We start from the raw sequence: 17,134 nt of genomic DNA, 5'->3' as shown, positions 1-17,134 counted from the left end.
GTTATAAATTAATGTTTAACAATAGGTCTATGAACAGAAAATATTCAAGATAAAGGTTTGGGGTAAAAGATATCAAAATAAATAGGACGAATCAATAGGGGAAAGAAATACTTTTCATTATTACATTTGACTTTAAGCCAATTTATAAAGCATTTATTAAGCACCTACTATGTGCAAGGCACTGGGGATAGAAAGACTAAAATGAAACAGTCCCTGCTCTTAATGAGTTTAAATTTTACTGGAGGAATACAACATGTACTCAAATAATTAAATGCCCAGTCAATAAGTATGTATTAACAGTCTTTCATGTGCCAGACACTATGCTAGGCACAGAGACTAAAATTAAATAGTTTCAGTCTTGAAGGACATTACATTACATATACTTTTAGTTTTATGGAACATGTTATTTCTTTGGTGTAAGGAATTTGAAGAAAAACTGCCAATGCCAAGACAGATTTGTCACTGGGAGCCTTGGATTTTTTCCTGGTGCCTGGAGAGTAAAGTGATTTGCCCAGAATCATACAGACAATATGTGTCAGAGGCAGGCCTCAAACCCAGCACTTGGGGCCTACAAGGCCTGTGCTCTCTATGGATAATAAATACAAGGCAATTTGATAGGGAAAGTATGAGCCAATTTAAGAAGGGAGAATTGTAAGAAATAGGGGCCCAGGAAGAGCCTAATATGGGAGGTGGCAAATTTTGTGTCAAAAACCTATGGAAAGGGGCAGCTAGGTGGCGCAGTGGATAGAGCACCGGCCCTGGAGTCAGGAGTACCTGAGTTCAAATCCGGCCTCAGACACTTAACACTTACTAGCTGTGTGACCCTGGGCAAGTCACTTAACCCCAATTGCCTCACTAAAAAAAAAAAACAAAAAACCTATGGAGTAAAAAAAAGTTACTTTAAGAAAGGGAATATTGAAAAACTTTAATAAAACTTACCAATAAATCCAAGCAAATTAGTTATACAATGTGAAAAGCAGTGAACTGGGGACAACTAGGTGGCGCAGTGGATAAAGCACTGGCCTTGGGTTCAGGAGGACCTGAGTTCAAATCCAGCCTCAGACACTTGACACTAGCTGTGTGACCCTGGGCAAGTCACTTAACCCTCACTGCCCTGCAAAAAAAAGAAAAAAAAGAAAAGAGCAGTGAACTAGGAGGCAGAATGCTTGAGTTCTTGCCCTGGTCTTTCTAACTAACTGTGTATAACCAGAAAATTCATGTTATGTTTCTTGGCCTCAGTTTCCTTATTTGTAAAATAAAGCAGTTAGGCTATATTATCTGCAAGGCCCCTTCCAACTTGACATCATGGTGAATTACATGCCATGTTAAGGAGGAAAGTTAGTCTTTCCTGCTATTTTTTTCCCATCACTTAAGTAATTCACAAGTATTTAATGAAGTTGGCTGGACCAGATAAAAAGCAAGGGCCCTTTTGGCTTCTAAAATACATCAGAGATCTATGATTTCGACCATGTTAGTTGTCCTTCATTTCCCATGCAGATTACAATTATCCCCTGCAGCAGTGGAAATTTTAATGAGTTCATAGTTAATGAGTTGCTGTCCCTGAAAAAATTCATCCCCCAGTGATGGTCACATGCTGACTTAGAAAATCTCACAAGTTTATGTATTTCTTTTTTATTAATACATCAACACATTAAAATCAGATAGAGGGGCAGCTAGATGGCACAGTGGAAAGAGCACCAGCCCTGGATTCAGGAGTACCTGAGTTCAAATTCGGCCTCAGACACTTAACACTTACTAGCTGTGTGACCCTGGGCAAGTCACTTAACCCCAATTGCCTCACTAAAAAAAAAAAAAAATCAGATAGAAACTCCATTTTAATCTGGTTTGGGCCACACACTGGTAAGGAGTCTTCCTGAACTCAGTTTGTCCGGTGCTGAGATAACATAGTCATGCTCTGTCCCTGATGGAACCTGCTACAGTTTGTTCTTTGCTAACATAACAATCAGTAGCTGACACATATATAGCAAAGTGCTTCACATAAAATCAGAGATCTAGAAGTGGAAGGGACCCCAAAGGCTACCTAGTCTATGTCCTTTATTTTACAGCTGAGTAAATTGTGGCCCAAAGAAATGATGTGACTTGCCCAAGGTCACAAAGATAGTAACCTTCAGAAGCTAACTTTGAACCTAGGGTTTCTGACTCCAGAGCTGGTGCTCTTTCCATTGTAGCACATAAATTAGCCCCTTTGTCCCTGATGACATGCCTATAAGGTAGGTACTTTTACTATCCCATTTTACAGATGAAGAAACTGCAACTCAGAGAGATCGACAATTATCAAAAATTACCTGAAGTAGAAGCTGACACCTAGTAAGTACAGGAGAAAGGATCTAAAACCCTAGTCTTCCTCATTCCAACTCTAGCACTTTAAACACAAAGGAGATTTTTTTTCTATCCACAGAAGGGCTTCAAAGCTGTATAATTTTTGCATGTTGTTAGTGCAAATGTTGGCTATTTCATTTTGTATTGTTATGCCAACAAAAACAATTCAGGTCATTTAAGGGTAAAAAAAGATAGTAAGGGGGCCACTAGGTGGCGCAGTGGATAAAGCACTGGCCCTGGATTCAGGAGGACCCGAGTTCAAATTTGGTCTCAGACATTTGACACTTACTAGCTGTGTGACCCTGGGCAAGTCACTTAACCCTCATTGCCCCACAAAAAAAAAAGAACTGAGAAGATAACTGACATACACAGAGTCACATAGATATGACCATAATTTGACTCAAGATCTTGGACTCCACATCAATCAAAAAAAGATAGCATTTGAAAAATATGTGCTTCATGTTTAAATAGGGTTTTCTTGGTTAGTGAATGGTTTCATATACATTTGATTCTCAAAACAACTTTGCAAGGTAGCTATTGAAAGTATTATTATTCCCATTTTACAGATGAGGCAACTGAATCTGAGAGAGATCTAGCAGCTTGCAGGAAATCATACAAGTAGCAGAGAGTCAGGGCTCAGACCCAGTTCTATTAACTCCATGTTTTATATATGTATGCCCCTGTATCATACTTCCTTTTCATACATATCAAGAGCTTTATGTTATTATTAATAATAATAATATAATAATAGCTACTATCGCATCATGGAATCCTACACATAAATGTAGTCTGCATTAAGAGGCAACAAGACCTATAACCTCATGGGCATTGATATCATCATATGATTGAATGTAAAGAACACATTCCTTCTTTCTCTAACAGGAAAATATAACAACGATGTGAGATAATTTTCTTGGGGGTGGGTTGGGGGCATTTGGGTGTTCTGGAAGAGATGAGGCCCATAGTCACACAGCTAGTTAAATGTCTGAAGCAGGACTTGAACCCAAGTGTTCTTGGTCCAAGCCCAGTACTTTATGTCCACTATCCCTTGCTACTCCTTACAACTCATTTTTTAAAATTAATTAATTTATTTATTTATTTATTTTTAATGTATAAGGTATTTTATTTTTTCCGTTACATGTAAAGATAGTTCTCAACTTTTGTTTATACAAGCTTTACAATTTCAGATTTTTCTCCCTCCCTTCCCTCCCTCCCCCCTCCCCTAGACAGCAGGTAATCTGATATAGGTTATATCTATAACTCATTTTTTTTTAAAGGCAATTGAGGTTGTGACTTACCCAGGGTCACACAGTTAGTGTTTGAGGCTGGATTTGAACTCAGGAAGATAAGTCTTCCTGACTCCAAGCAGGGCACTCTATGAATATGGCGCCACCTAGCTGTCTCCGAGGTAGCTCCCTTTCTTCAAAGTGTCCACTCTAACCTTATGTTAGGCACTTACCATTGTACCACAATGATCTTATAAAGCCGCTCAAGAATTCCATTTAAAACCATCTCTAGCCAAGACTTGAGGTAATATAGAGTCCTAGTCCTCTGAAAGAGTCAGATGATCTGGGTTCGAATCTCTGTTCTTTCTTGTGTGACTTTGGACAAGTCATTTAACCTCATTAGGTCACAGTTTTATTTGTAAAATAGAGGGTGGGATAAACTGAGCACCTTCAAATAGAGATTAGGACCACTACATAAGAATCCCTGTGGGCCACATATTGACTTAGAAAATGACATATGTTTACATATTGTTTTATTATTAACATATTAAAACCGAATTTTAATGTGTTTAAAGAACCACATTTTAATCTGATTCTGGGTCACACTCTGGAGTGTTGTGAGCCACATGCAGCCCCAGATCTTGTGTTCGACACCTCTGAATTAGGAGAAAAGTGACATGGGCTGAGAGCTGGGTGGTAGTGTGTCAGGCAATATCTATCTCTATCATCTATGTATCAATCATCTATCTATCACCTTAATGGGACAACTTTCAATCATTGAGATAGAGCATAAGGGATGAATTTAAGTGTTAATAAAGGTTACAGAATCATAGATTTAGAGCTGCAAAGTCCCTTGGACATCTATTCCAACTCTCTCATTTTATAAATGAGGAAACCGTGGCTTGTATAGGTGAAATGACTTGCCCGGATCACAGAACTACCGAAGGCGAGAAACAGAATTTACACCCGGGTCTTCCTGACTCTCGTCTGGCTTTCTTTAGCATGATACCACACTGCTATCAAGATATGGTCATTCGGGCCCTTGGGGTTCCCTGCAGATGTGGAATCCATCCCTTATAGGGAAGATGCCCTCAGTTCTGTGCACCCAGCCATGAAGTCCCACCCCTTACTTAGAGAACAGGACTTGGGTGGGAGAGATCAGCCAGCACAGAGCTTCTGTGTACTCTTTGCAGGCCGGTTTCCATGCACCCTCTCAGAATATCTGTGGCAGCTTTCATTGGCCCATTTTGCCAGCAGACACTTGACCTGCAGCACTGCTTACCCAATCAGATGATGTCATGAGACAGAAAAAACCCAGCACATTCCCTGCCCCCTCCTCCCCTCCCTCCCCTACCGAGAGCCTTATGTCAATGTGCATGTCCTGGAGTTGACATTCACGCAACCATCCTGCCTGGCAGCTTCCCAGGTTTCTCCACATTATCCTTAATTGCCTCAGAATAGCCTGGAAACTTATGTAGGATGGGGCAACCGCCTAGCCCTGCCCCTTGGGACCTCCCTGACCTACCACAGACCATACTGACCTTTTGTCAGCCCCCTTTCCTGTAATCTTCGTTTAACCCAATGGCATTATTCCAGCCAGCTGCTAATTATGATTCATTTTCTAAGGAGGAGCTCCAGCAGTCAGATGTTTTTATTGTTACCACCTGCGTTATTTATAATGTTAACAACAATACTCGACTTTTTTTTAGCTAGGTAGTGCAGAGTGTAGACTGTTGGGCTTGGAGTCAGGAAGACCCGGGTTTGAATTCTGCCTCAGACACTCCGACACTAGCTTTGTGACCCTGGGCAAGTCAGCCTCATTTTCCTCATTTGTAATCTGGAGATAATAATAGTGGTCACCTCACAAGGCTGTTAGGAGGATCAAATGAGATAACATATATAAGGTGCTTTGTAAACCCTAAAACACTATATAAATGTATTATTGTTGTTGAGTCGTTTCTGTCATGTCCACCTCTTTGTGGCCCCAGATTTGGCTACAGATCTTATTATTGATGTCCAATAGTGTTTCTCCTTCACCATAGATAAAACATAAATAGTAGCTATGTATCACTTTATAGTTTGTAAAACACTTTCATATATATTATCTCATTTGATCCTAACAACAGCCCTATGAGGGCAGGATTCTCCCATTTTACATCAGAGAAAACTGAGGCACACAGCTGATAAGGGATTTGCTCAAGACTCTATGACTAGGGGCAGCTAGGTGGTGCAGTGGGTAAAGCACCGGCCGTGGATTCAGGAGTACCTGAGTTCAAATCCGGCCTCAGACACTTGACACTTAACTAGCTGTGTGACCCTGGGCAAGTCACTTAACCCCCGTTGCCCCGCAAAAAAAAAAAAAAAAGACTCTATGACTAGGGGCAGCTAGGGGGTACAGTGGATAAAGCACTGGCCCTGGAGTCAGGAGGACCTGAGTTCACATCTGGCCTCAGACACTTGATAGCTGTGTGACCCTGGACAAATCACTTAACCCTCATTGCTCCACCAAAAAAAAAAAAGACTATGACTAGTCAGGAATTGAATCTGGGTCTTCTGACTCCGAGACCACCATAACTGTTTCTACCACACAACATTCAGGAAATGATGGGTGCAAATGAGTAATTTTTCCATCAACAAACATTTACCAAACACCTGTTATATATAAGGTGTTATGCAAGATACTGGGTGTACACAGTTTAAAAATGTCACAGACCCTTCTCTAGAGGAGTTTCTATTCTAGTGGGAAGTATGAAATGTACCAAGATAAATGTGGTATCTGAGCCATCCCCCCAATTTATAGGGTAGGTCCCCCAAAGAAGGCCCCCTCAGGTTCAGTGTACTCTGTGAGTCTATATCCACTAAAATCATGGCCCATTAGCCCCCATTGATGTATTTATCTTTAATCATCTATCAGAGAGCACCGTTAGTTCAAAGCAAAGGTGTTTAATAAAATGGCATAGTAAAAAAACAGAAATAAAACATTTTCCTCATAAACTTCAGTCACCCTCTTCCATAGATACACAAACCAGCAGTAGGAAGGATGGATACATACAAGTAGAGAGGTATATGCATAAGAAATATGTGGTTAGAAACCTGGATGGAGGGACACACACACACATGCACACACGGCTTATGTTTGGCCAGGATATACTTAGGGAGATGGACATATAAGGCACATGAGTGGCCAGGGCACACACACAATGGCCTTCAATGTCATAGGGCCTTTGATGTCTTCTAGTAATGTCCTTATGCATCTCCTTCTGGGCTTGTTCCCTGATGGTCTCTGCTGGACATGCTAGCTGCTGCCTACTAGCCATTGGACATTAGGGCTTCTCTCTGCTTCTGGCTTTGGCTGGGATCCTTAGCTATAGTCCTATGTCTCCTTCATGAGAAAAGTGGGTTCCACCATGCTTTTAGTTACAAGCTAGAAGCATTTTCTATAGCTATTTCAGAAAAGCTGCTGCCTTCACATCAGCCATACAGCCATCAGCAACTCTAAGAAAAAACCTTTCTCAGCATTTTTCCTTTAGGGGTTATTTATCTATTCTCTTTCAGATTCTTGGCTAGAAGGCCTCTGTGTCCTCAACAGGACATTTTCCCTTCAGATATCAAGTATATTAATTGGTGGTTTTGGGGAGGAAGGGGTTGTTTTTAGCTCCAAACCCTTTTCCCTCTTGCATGTAGGGTGAGAGGGCTCAGGGAAAGAGAGAGACAAAACTGAACCAAGTGAGGAAGGCTTTTGTCTCTCTTACCTGCCCAGTTACATTCTGAAGCTTTCATAGTTAGATATAATCAAAGTCTGAGTTCTCACTTTCATAAATATGATACCCAGTAGGAAGTGCTAAGGGCAGAGGAAGAGATCCAGACAAAGTGCTCTAGGAAAATTTGAGGTAGGAGAAAACTTTCAGATGGGAGTGGGGGAAGGAGAGTGGGAAATAAAGAAAGGCTGCATGGAAGAGGTAGCACTAGAATTGATTCTGATTATGTTCCTCCTGCCCCCAATCTCCTTTCTGGTTTCTTCCTTCTCCTTCCCCACTTTTCTGTCCTTTTTTGTTTTGCTTCTTCCTGTTACATTCCCTTCTTCTGCCGTTCTCTTTTCATCCCTTTCTCTCCTCCAGCATTGCCCTTTTCTACAACATTCGGGGAACTAAGGCAGTAGTGACAATTTACTCCCCTCCAGCAAAGGAAAAGATGTATGTTTTCCCTGTGCCTTATGGGAGTTTGGTACTCTTTGTCTTTCTCTCTAGTTCTCCAGTAAAGTAGAATGGTAGGTATAATGTTGGGCTTGAAGTCAGGAAGTCCTGAATTCAAATCCTCTCTCAAATACTCCCTAAGCTGTGTGGCTAAAGGCAAATCATTTAACCTCTCTGAACTTCCAGCACCTCCCTAATACTTAGGTCACAGTTATCTGCACTGGCGGAGGACATTCCAATACTGGGGGACTTCCCACACTGATGAAATCAAAGGAAAAGCCTTCACATATTTGAGTGCTAGCACAGTGCTTCTGGGGAGTAAGCATTTAATAATTGCTTGTTGGAGTAAAGCAGGACTCAGGAAAATCTTTTACTTCCGTTTCATTCCTGTGCCCTTCCACTTCAAGATGACAACTGCCTGCATTTTTCCCCTCTCTGCCAGCCAAAGAAGCAAAAATACTTTCCCCAGTTGCTTCCGCTATTCATTCTTCCTGTCACTGCCCCAAATCCTTCAGAGGCAGAAGCCAAAGTCATCCATTACCCAAGCCTGTACTCTGTGACCTATCTTGGTCAATGCCAAGGGATCAATGTGCTGCCCAAATGGGAGTGGCCTGATTGGTGGAGACCAGAGCTCTCAGTACATGATTGGCTGGTTGGGAGTTGCATAATTTTCCATTACTTTTCCACTGCAGAAATAGAAGCATTGTTGATGCCTTCCAGTGCTGCCTATTCACTTACTTAAGGATGCATAGCCAGTGGGTGAATAATCCAGGCCCACTGCTTCTGGGTCTTCATCCAGATGCCAACCTTTTGACTATTTCATTGCTAACTGGTGTCACCCTTTAAAGGTAAACCAGGGTCATAGGATTTAGGGGAATGCCAGACTTTAAAGTCACACAGAGGTAGGCCCAAGAGGCCATTTACTTCAACCTTCTCATTTTTCAGATGAGGACAGTGAAGCCCATGGAGGTTAAGTGACCATCCTAAGGTCACAGAAATAGTAAGCCATCCAGTCCAGCTACCTTGTTTTGTAGAAGAGGAAACTAGAGACCTGAGTAGCAAAGAAACTTGCCCAAGATCACAAAAATAGTAGGCAGTAGAACCAAGGTCATTTGACTCCAAACCCAGTGCTCTTGCCATGGGCAGCTAGGTAGCACTGTGGATAAAGAACAGGACCTGGAGTTTAGGAAGATCTGAGTTCAAATTTGAATGCAGATACTTACTAGAAGAATGACTTGAGGCAAGTTACTTAACTTCTGTCAACCTCAGTTTCCTTATCTGTACTATGGGGATAATAATAGCACTTATCTCCCAACATAGTTATGAGGCCAAATGAGATGTTTATAAAGTGCTTTCCAAATCTAAAAGTGTTATATAAATGCTTACTATCATCATCATTAAACATTGCTATTTAGGGGGCAGCTAGGTGGCACAGTGGATAAAGCACCGGCCCTGGATTCAGGAGTACCCGAGTTCAAATCCAGCCTCAGACACTTGACACTTACCAGCTGTGTGACCCTGGGCAAGTCACTTAACCCCCATTGCCCTGCAAAAAACAAAAAACAAAAAACATTGCTATTTAACTGTTTCATGTGTCTTCCCAATAAATCTGTAAGTTCCTTGATGAGAGGATACTTCTGTGTCCCCACTGAACTTTCACACGTAGTTGTTCTTTAGTCATTTTTCAGTTGTGCCCTACCCTTTGTGACCCCATTTGGAGTTTTCTTGGTAAAGATACTAGAAGGATTTGCCATTTCCTTCTCCACCTCATTTTACAAATAAGAAAACTGAGGCAAACAGAGTTAAGTGACTAAGGTCACACAGCCAGTGAGTGTCTGAGGAGATTTGAACTCAGGAAAAGAAGTCTATACATTGCAATACCTAGCTGCTTCCTTTACACATAGTAGGTTCTTAAACTTGTTCAATTGAATTGAGGCCAGATTCCTGTCAAAAGGTTATGGGAGGGGCAGCTAGGTGGCGCAGTGGATAGTCAGGAGTACCTGCGTTCAAATCCGACCTCAGACACTTAACACTTACTAGCTGTGTGACCCTGGGCAAGTCACTTAACCCCAATTGCCTCACAAAAAAAAAAAAAAAGGTTATGGGAGGGGCAGCTAGGTGGTGCAGTGGATAGAACACTGGCCCTGGATTCAGGAGGACCTGAGTTCAAATTCGGCCTCAGACCCTTGACACTAGCTGTGTGACCCTGGGATTCATTGAACCTCTTTTCATTCACGCTGTTAACAATATTAAGTTCATGACCATATAAGGTTGTAGAATATCAGCTCCCAGCGGGCAGTAACTATCTTGTTTTTGTTTCTATAACCCTAATGCTAAGGAGAGTGCTTGGTACCCACCTAGGAGGTGATTATTAATAAATGCTTGTTGATTGATTGATTGATTGATTGATAGAAGTGAGACCCCTCCCTGGGCTTCAAACTCACGTCCTCCAGATTCAAGTCCTCTGCTCTTTCTCCTCTACCATAAGAAGGCAGATTTACCAATAATATTACCTAGTAGTTATTTTGTTGAAAGCTGGTGGGAGGAAGATGAGGAAGGATCTGGAGCTGTTTAAAGAGGAGAAAACTCAGGAGACATGTTAAGTGTCTCAAAATATTTGAAGAACTGTCATGAGGAAGAAGTTTCAGACTTGTTCTGTTAGGCGGCAGAAAGAAGGACCAGGAGAGAAATTTAAGCTTGATGTCAGGAAAGAATTCCTAACAATCAGAGTGGTCCCTAGGTAGAATGGGCAACCTCAAGAGGTAGAGGGGCGGGGCAGCTAGGTGGCGCAGTGGATAGAGCACCTGTCCTGGAGTCAGGAGGACCTGAGTTCAGGTCCAGCCTCAGACACTTAACACTTACTAGCTGTGTGACCCTGGGCAAATTACTTAACCCCAATTGCCTCACCAAAAAAAAAGAGGTAGAGGGGCCCCTCCTTGGAGGTCTTCCAACGAAGCCAGATGACTACTCGTCCAGTACGTTTGTGAGAGATATAATTTTGGGGTGGGGGTTAGATGAGTTGGCCACTGAAGCAAGTCTCTCTTAATTATAGATTCTATTGAATTTCAGCCACCTACACTATCCTTGTTACCCTTTAGCTTGGAAAATTGGGAACAGATGGTACACATGAAACTGTCTGGGCCAGGTTCAGGTTAGTTCGAATGGACAGACAGCAGCAAAATGAGAAAGAGGAAATAACTGAGCCTGCAGGGCTGGAGGTCTGCTGGGCACATTAATGACCACTTAATCCCTCATGATGTCACCATTCCTTTGTGCACACAGGAAACTCACCCTGATACTATCTCTCCCTTACAGCAATAACAGCCAAATGAAGAAGCGGCCAACCTCAGCAGTGGGCTACAAGAGACCCATCAGCCAGTACGCGCGGGTTGCCATGGCAATGGGGTCCCACCCCAGATACAGGGTAAGAGAATAGCAAACGGAGGGGAAGGAAAGATTTTTCCCAGGAAGGTTTGACGAGTGTCACCACTGAATACTTTATCCTACTTGTCATTAGAGCCAGAACTAGGGGCAAGGTACAACAAAGAGGGTCATAGGATTCTGAACAGGAAGGAACCTTAGAATTAATCTAGCCCAACTCCCTTATTTTACAAATGAGATAGCTGAAGGCCAAAGAAGGGAAATGACTGGCCTGAGATGAAACAGGTAGCAGAGCTAGGATTTGAGCCCATGTCCTGAGATTCCAAATCCAGGGCTATTTCCATTATATCATTTTAGGGAAAGGGATATTTATGAAGTCCAGTTCTCATAAATCTAATTTTTTTTAATACCCTAGGGTCTTCCTGAGTTAACAGGAACAGTGAAAGACTATAAAATTTGTCCAAAGTGACACAGCTAGTATGTGTTATAAGCAGGATTAGAACCCAGGGCTTCCTGACTCTGAGGCTGGCTTTTTATTCACTATGCAATGCTGCCTCTTGTACATATTTTCATGCTAGGAAATTCTACCCTTCATGGCACATGGGAATTTATTTTGTGATAGGCTACATATGTGACCATGAAGCCTTCAGGCTTCAGCTGAGCAGTAACATATGGATGTACACTTTTAAAAAAAAAGTCAGTAAATGGCTGAGTATGGTGGTACATGCCTATAATTCCTGCTACCTGGGAGGCTGAAGCTGGCAGATCTCTTGTACTTGGGAGTTCTGAGCTGCAATGGGCTAACTCAACTGGGAGTCCAGTATGGCATCAGTAGGGTGAGCCCCTGGGAGCAGGAGGCCACCAGATTGCCTAAGGAAAGGAAAAACAGCCTAGGTCAGAAACAGAGCAGATAAAAGCTCCCATGCCAATCATAGGGGGATCCAGCCTGTTAATGGTCCCTGCATTGTCAGCCCAAGATAGAAGACACAGTCTCAAAAAAAGAAAAACAAATTCAATGCATCTTTTATTGATTTTTTTTAACATCATATCACTTCCCATTGATTCCTCCTTAGCCTATCAGAACCCTCTCTCACAACAAAAAAGGAAAACATAGCGTTTCATTGGTCATGCCTGACAATGCAGGGCATGGTTTTAGCTCAGGGGAATATAATTTTCAGACCTTGCTGAGGCGGCACAACTGCCTTCTCCCAGCCTGTTCATTGCCACCATCAGTTAGAATCAGCTGTGGGCAGAAAAGGCACATGACACTAGACACATCTGTACCCATATCTGGTTTTACTTTCCCGGAGACAGGCAGAGAACATCCTATTCCTGGAACTGGATGTGTCCCCTCCAGCCGTCTTTGAGGTTGAATTCTCTCACGACCAAGAACAAGATCCCCGGGCACTGCACATGGAAAGGCTTATGCGTCTGGACAGCTTCCTTGAAAGACCTTCCACCTCAAAAGTCCGAAAGTCCAGGTCCTGGTCAGTATATCCAAATGCCAGTGGGGGGTGAATTTCATCTAAGGACTAAGAGGACCCAGTGGTCCATTGGGAGGTACAGATTCTGAGTATCTTAGGGAACATATTGACGGGGAGTAAAGTAAAGGAGAAGTAGGGATGGGCTAGCACTACCTGACATGTTTCCTGTGTTCTTTTCCATCTTCCCACCCACTCTTCCCACCAGGTGCCAGAGTCCTCAGCTGCTGCCCTCTTCCACTTCGCATGCCCCACTGGCCTCCAATGCTCTGCATCCCTCTACGATGCTGGCCCATGAGTGACAGCCTCCAAGGACCACACTGCCTGGCCCCACAGACTCTGGGGATATGGGCGGCCAGCCTCGAATCATCTCATCTGCGGCTTTGTGTGCGTGCAAGTGTGCTCATGTGTGTGTGTTGTGTGTGCGTGTACGCGTGCGTGTGTGTGTATGAGGGGAGGGGGTGAAAATCTAGCAGACTGTCCCCCTGCCTTCAATTGTTAGCTTCCTATATTTATTTAATGTTATTTATTCATGGAGCTCAGCTGGTATGGGGGAAATGACCTTCACGGAGGCCTCTGGGGCTGGCAGCAGTCACTGGGTAGCTTCCTTTCCCTCTTGTCAGAACCTCTCAGATGGGCCTCAGGCCAGTGCCCATATCGGCTGTCTCTTGAAGGGAAGGTGGCCAGTGCCTGAGAAATAGTGTTCTTTGCTACTCATCCCATGCCATGGTTTCTATCTCCTTCTCATCCCCTGTGGCACTTAGAAGCAACTTCTGATGGTGGAAGAATGTTGGCTATCCAGAGAGGAGGAGTTTCCCAACAATGGTGGTTCCGAAAGGCCTACCCAGGGAGCCCTGAGGTGCTGCTGAGCTGCAGGGGCTGGCGCTTGAATTCTCTGGGGCCCAGGCAGCCTCCCTCAGCTCTTCTCTAGGACACTTGCAAGGACTCAGATGACCTCACTGCATCAGGTCACAAACTTCAGTTTTGATGCAGAGTCCTGGCTCTCTACAAGCTGTCTCCTTCATTCTCTCTCAGTCCTTCACTTGGATTCTGGGGCCAGTTGCTGCCATTGACAAGAGTTTGAGCTCAAGTTCAAGACGTTTGTGGGGAGGGGCATCAATTGGTTCTCCACGTCTAAGATCCCCAAGTGTCTTGCCACAGCCACCAAGGGACCCAAGCTCTAAGCTGCAGGAGGGATCTGCACCAACCTGACTTTGAAAAAAAAAATTAGCTCTTCATACCTGGTGCTTCCCTCCATCTTTCAGCACAGGGATAGAGGACCCAGGCAACTCTCTTTACCAGCTTCACTTAATACTACTTATTGCTTCTGAATCCAAGTTCTTAGGGATATTGCCTTCTTGAAAATGAACCATCCCTTTGCAGTTATTATGTGAATTAGCCCCTAGAATAGTAATTCCCACACCTTGTTATACTGGTCAATAGTGTCTCATTTCAGAAGATGTACAGAATTCCAAGAAAACAAACAAAAAATGCTTTCATTTGACTTTTAATTTTAATTGACTTTAATTTTTTTAAATACACACTTGAGGAGGAAGAGCAGAAATCATGAAATCAAATAAATGTTTAGAGTGTCGTGACCTCCAAAAGGTTGGGAATCACTAGTTTAGGGATTTCCTTATGTCTGCCTCCATTCCTATCCTCATCCAGTTTCATGTGACTTCTTTTCACAAAAGCTTTCAGATTCTCTTGCTCACACCACCCACAGAATGGGAATCCCCATCTATTGGAGGAAACCCAATGTCTACCATACCAAACTGCATTTGGTATGTTCAGGGGTGACACTGTTCCCTCACATGGCCCTGCTCCCCAGCCCCCAGAGAAATGTACCCATCCACAATCCCTATCCTCTTAGCTCTTGCCTTTCCTTCTTTGGCTCTGAGGCATTTTCCATTCAAGCTTCCTTAAAGGACCCAGTCCTTGAGGGCCATCCACCTAGCTTGCTTCTGGTCACAAGTTCCTCTTCTTCAAGGGAAATACTTCCATATTGGAGCAGTAAAGGATTTAAAATCAGAAAGCTAAGCTGGAGGATTTGTTTTGGGCTGAGATGGCAGCTGACTGGAAGCTTCCCAGGTGTCATGGGAAGGAAGGGCTTATCTTCCTGACTACACCCCCCCTCCCACCCCCCAGTCTTGGAACAAAAGCTGGGAAAGCCTTGGAAGGTGGAAAAAACAAAGCTATTGTTACCTTTTCATGTTTGCTCCAGGGTGGGGATCCTCTTTCTTCAATTGCCTTTGTTCACTATCTGGTCTTTTGGTCCCTCAGTCTTATAGCACAATCCCTGACTTTCCCACCCCCCAGGTCTAAAGTTCTGGACCTGAGGTCATGAGAGAAGCTTCCCATCTGCCTGTCACCTATGTGTGTGTGCGTGTGTGTATGTATGTGTTTACCTCACTAAGGAGACTCTTCACACTCAGTGTAAAATTTCCTGGGGACGGGGCTGAAGGGGGTGGCGAGGTCTCAGTCTCTTTTCCTTCTAATGGATCAGACATTGGATTCACAAAGTGCAGGCCTTGATTAGGACCAAATTTTTGTGCCTGTTGTGATGGTATTTATTTAGAACTCCAGCGTTAACTGTATGATGGCCCTGTCACTCTATACATATGAATATACAGGACGTATTATAAATATATATATAAATATTATCCTCTGTCTCCCCAGCTTAGGATGGAGGCCTCTCTGTTGAGCTGCTGTGCACCTGCCGTTTGGTGCTGTCAGCAAGCCCATCAGCCCTAGCCCTATTCAGATGAACAAAATCAACAATAAAGGAATGAGTATCATCACTGAGACTGTCGCTTGTCTTCCCTCCTGTTTTGTTTCTTTTACTTTCTCCCTCTTTTCCTTCCTTCTTTCCTTCTCTTCCCTCTCCATTCTCTTCCCTTCCCATATAGCAACTTGGAAATCCAAGTTCAGCGGTAGTAAGGAAAAACATTCCCTGCCTGACCACGGAATCTTAGATGGGAAGAGGTCAAAAAAGCAAATTGACCACAGGGCACCTGCTCAACCCTCCATAAACAGCCTATTGCCAGGTCTCCGTGGCCTGGGACACTGTGCCCTCAGTCAAGGTCAGGGAGCCCCAGCCAAGAGGCTCCATATCTATGGGAGCTCTGAGACTGAAATGGGAGTTCTACAGTCTAATTTTGCCACCATATTTCTGCCAAGTCCTCCCTTTCCACACTTCTGGGTGAGAGGGTCAAGCAAGGCACAGAGCTATAAGTACCATCTCTTCTGACCAGAATATTTTCTGTCAGGGCCCCTTTGTCCTGTTAAAGTCTAGACTAGAGGCTCTTAACCTCTTTTGTGTTATGGATACCTTTGGCAGTCTGAGCCCACAGACCTCTTCTCAGAATGGATAAAATAAGATAAAATGCAGAATTAAAAAGGAAACCTATGCTGAAATACAGCTTTTCAAAAGGCAAGATAATAGACCCCATGTTAAGAACTCCTGGACTAGGAGCAGCTAGGTAGTGCAGTGGATAAAGCACCAGCCCTGGATTCAGGAGGACCTGAATTCAAATCCGGCCTCAGACACTTGACACTTACTAGCTGTTTGACCTTGGGCAAGTTACTTAACCCTCATTGCCCTGCCAAAAAAAAAAAAAAGATTAAGTAAAAATCACTCAATCTAGGCCAAGATGGTGGAAGAGGCTATGATTCCCACAAGAACTCCTGTACTAGACCATCGATACACAGAATCTAAGGGAGTATAGAAAGAACACTGGCTGTGGAGGCAGAGAATCTGTTCAAATCCTACCACTGCCACTTACTATTTGTATGACCCTTGACAAGTCACTCAACCTTACCAGACCTCATCTGTAAAATGAGTGGCCTGGGCTCAATGTCCTCTTAGGTCCCTTTCAACTCTAGATCTATGGTCCTGGGTTATACAGTCCCACTGATACATGAACAAGAATCCTCTCAACATCCCAATGAGTTTCAGCTTTTGCCTTAAGTCTGCTCCAGCATTAAGGAAATCCCCTCCTTCCTAAGGCAGCCCAGCCCACTGTGGATAATTCTGTCAACAAAGAGTTTTTCCTCATGTCAAGTAAACATTTTTTGGTAACTCCCACCTAGAGTTCCCCAATTCTACCCTCTTGGCCAAACGTAGTAAGTCAAGTCTCTCTTTCACATGATAGCCCAAAGTAAATAAGAATCAAAGGTCAGGGGGCAGCTAGGTGGCATAGTGGATAGAGCACCGGCCCTGGATTCAGGAGGACCTTAGTTCAAATCCAGCCTCAGACACTTAACACTTACTAGCTGTGTGACCTTGGACAAGTCACTTAACCCCCACTGCCTCACTTTAAAAAAAAAGAATCAAAGGTCAAATGAAAAGTAGGTCTTCATTAAAAAGGTTGGAGACTTTCTGCTCCTAGTGCAGCTTTAGGAGTGGGAACGGGGAGTGCTATTGAAGGTAACTATAGCAAACCAGCTATTTGGGCAATTATCTATTTTCCTGGGGGGTTGACCTGATCTTCCACTTTCTGACCATCCTTGC

The 17,134-nt window shown here is 43.4% G+C and overlaps 1 protein-coding gene across 1 annotated transcript in view; it reads left to right on the top strand.

Moving 5' to 3' along the window:
* Positions 1-15,428, top strand: part of KIF3C (kinesin family member 3C) — a 73,009-nt gene extending 57,581 nt beyond the window's left edge. Inside the window, exons 6-8 of the mRNA XM_043985084.1 lie at positions 11,075-11,183; positions 12,455-12,627; positions 12,830-15,428. Coding sequence (XP_043841019.1) covers positions 11,075-11,183; positions 12,455-12,627; positions 12,830-12,923 — 376 coding nt within the window. The 3' untranslated portion in view covers positions 12,924-15,428. The remainder of the gene's footprint in view (positions 1-11,074; positions 11,184-12,454; positions 12,628-12,829) is intronic.
* Positions 15,429-17,134: the final 1,706 nt, after the last annotated feature.

The sequence above is a fragment of the Dromiciops gliroides genome, chromosome 2 (genome assembly GCF_019393635.1).
Source record: "Dromiciops gliroides isolate mDroGli1 chromosome 2, mDroGli1.pri, whole genome shotgun sequence".
In the NCBI taxonomy this organism is placed as follows: domain Eukaryota; kingdom Metazoa; phylum Chordata; class Mammalia; order Microbiotheria; family Microbiotheriidae; genus Dromiciops; species Dromiciops gliroides.
Note: the sequence above shows the minus strand (reverse complement) of the source record. Positions and strands in the feature narration are given on the sequence as shown.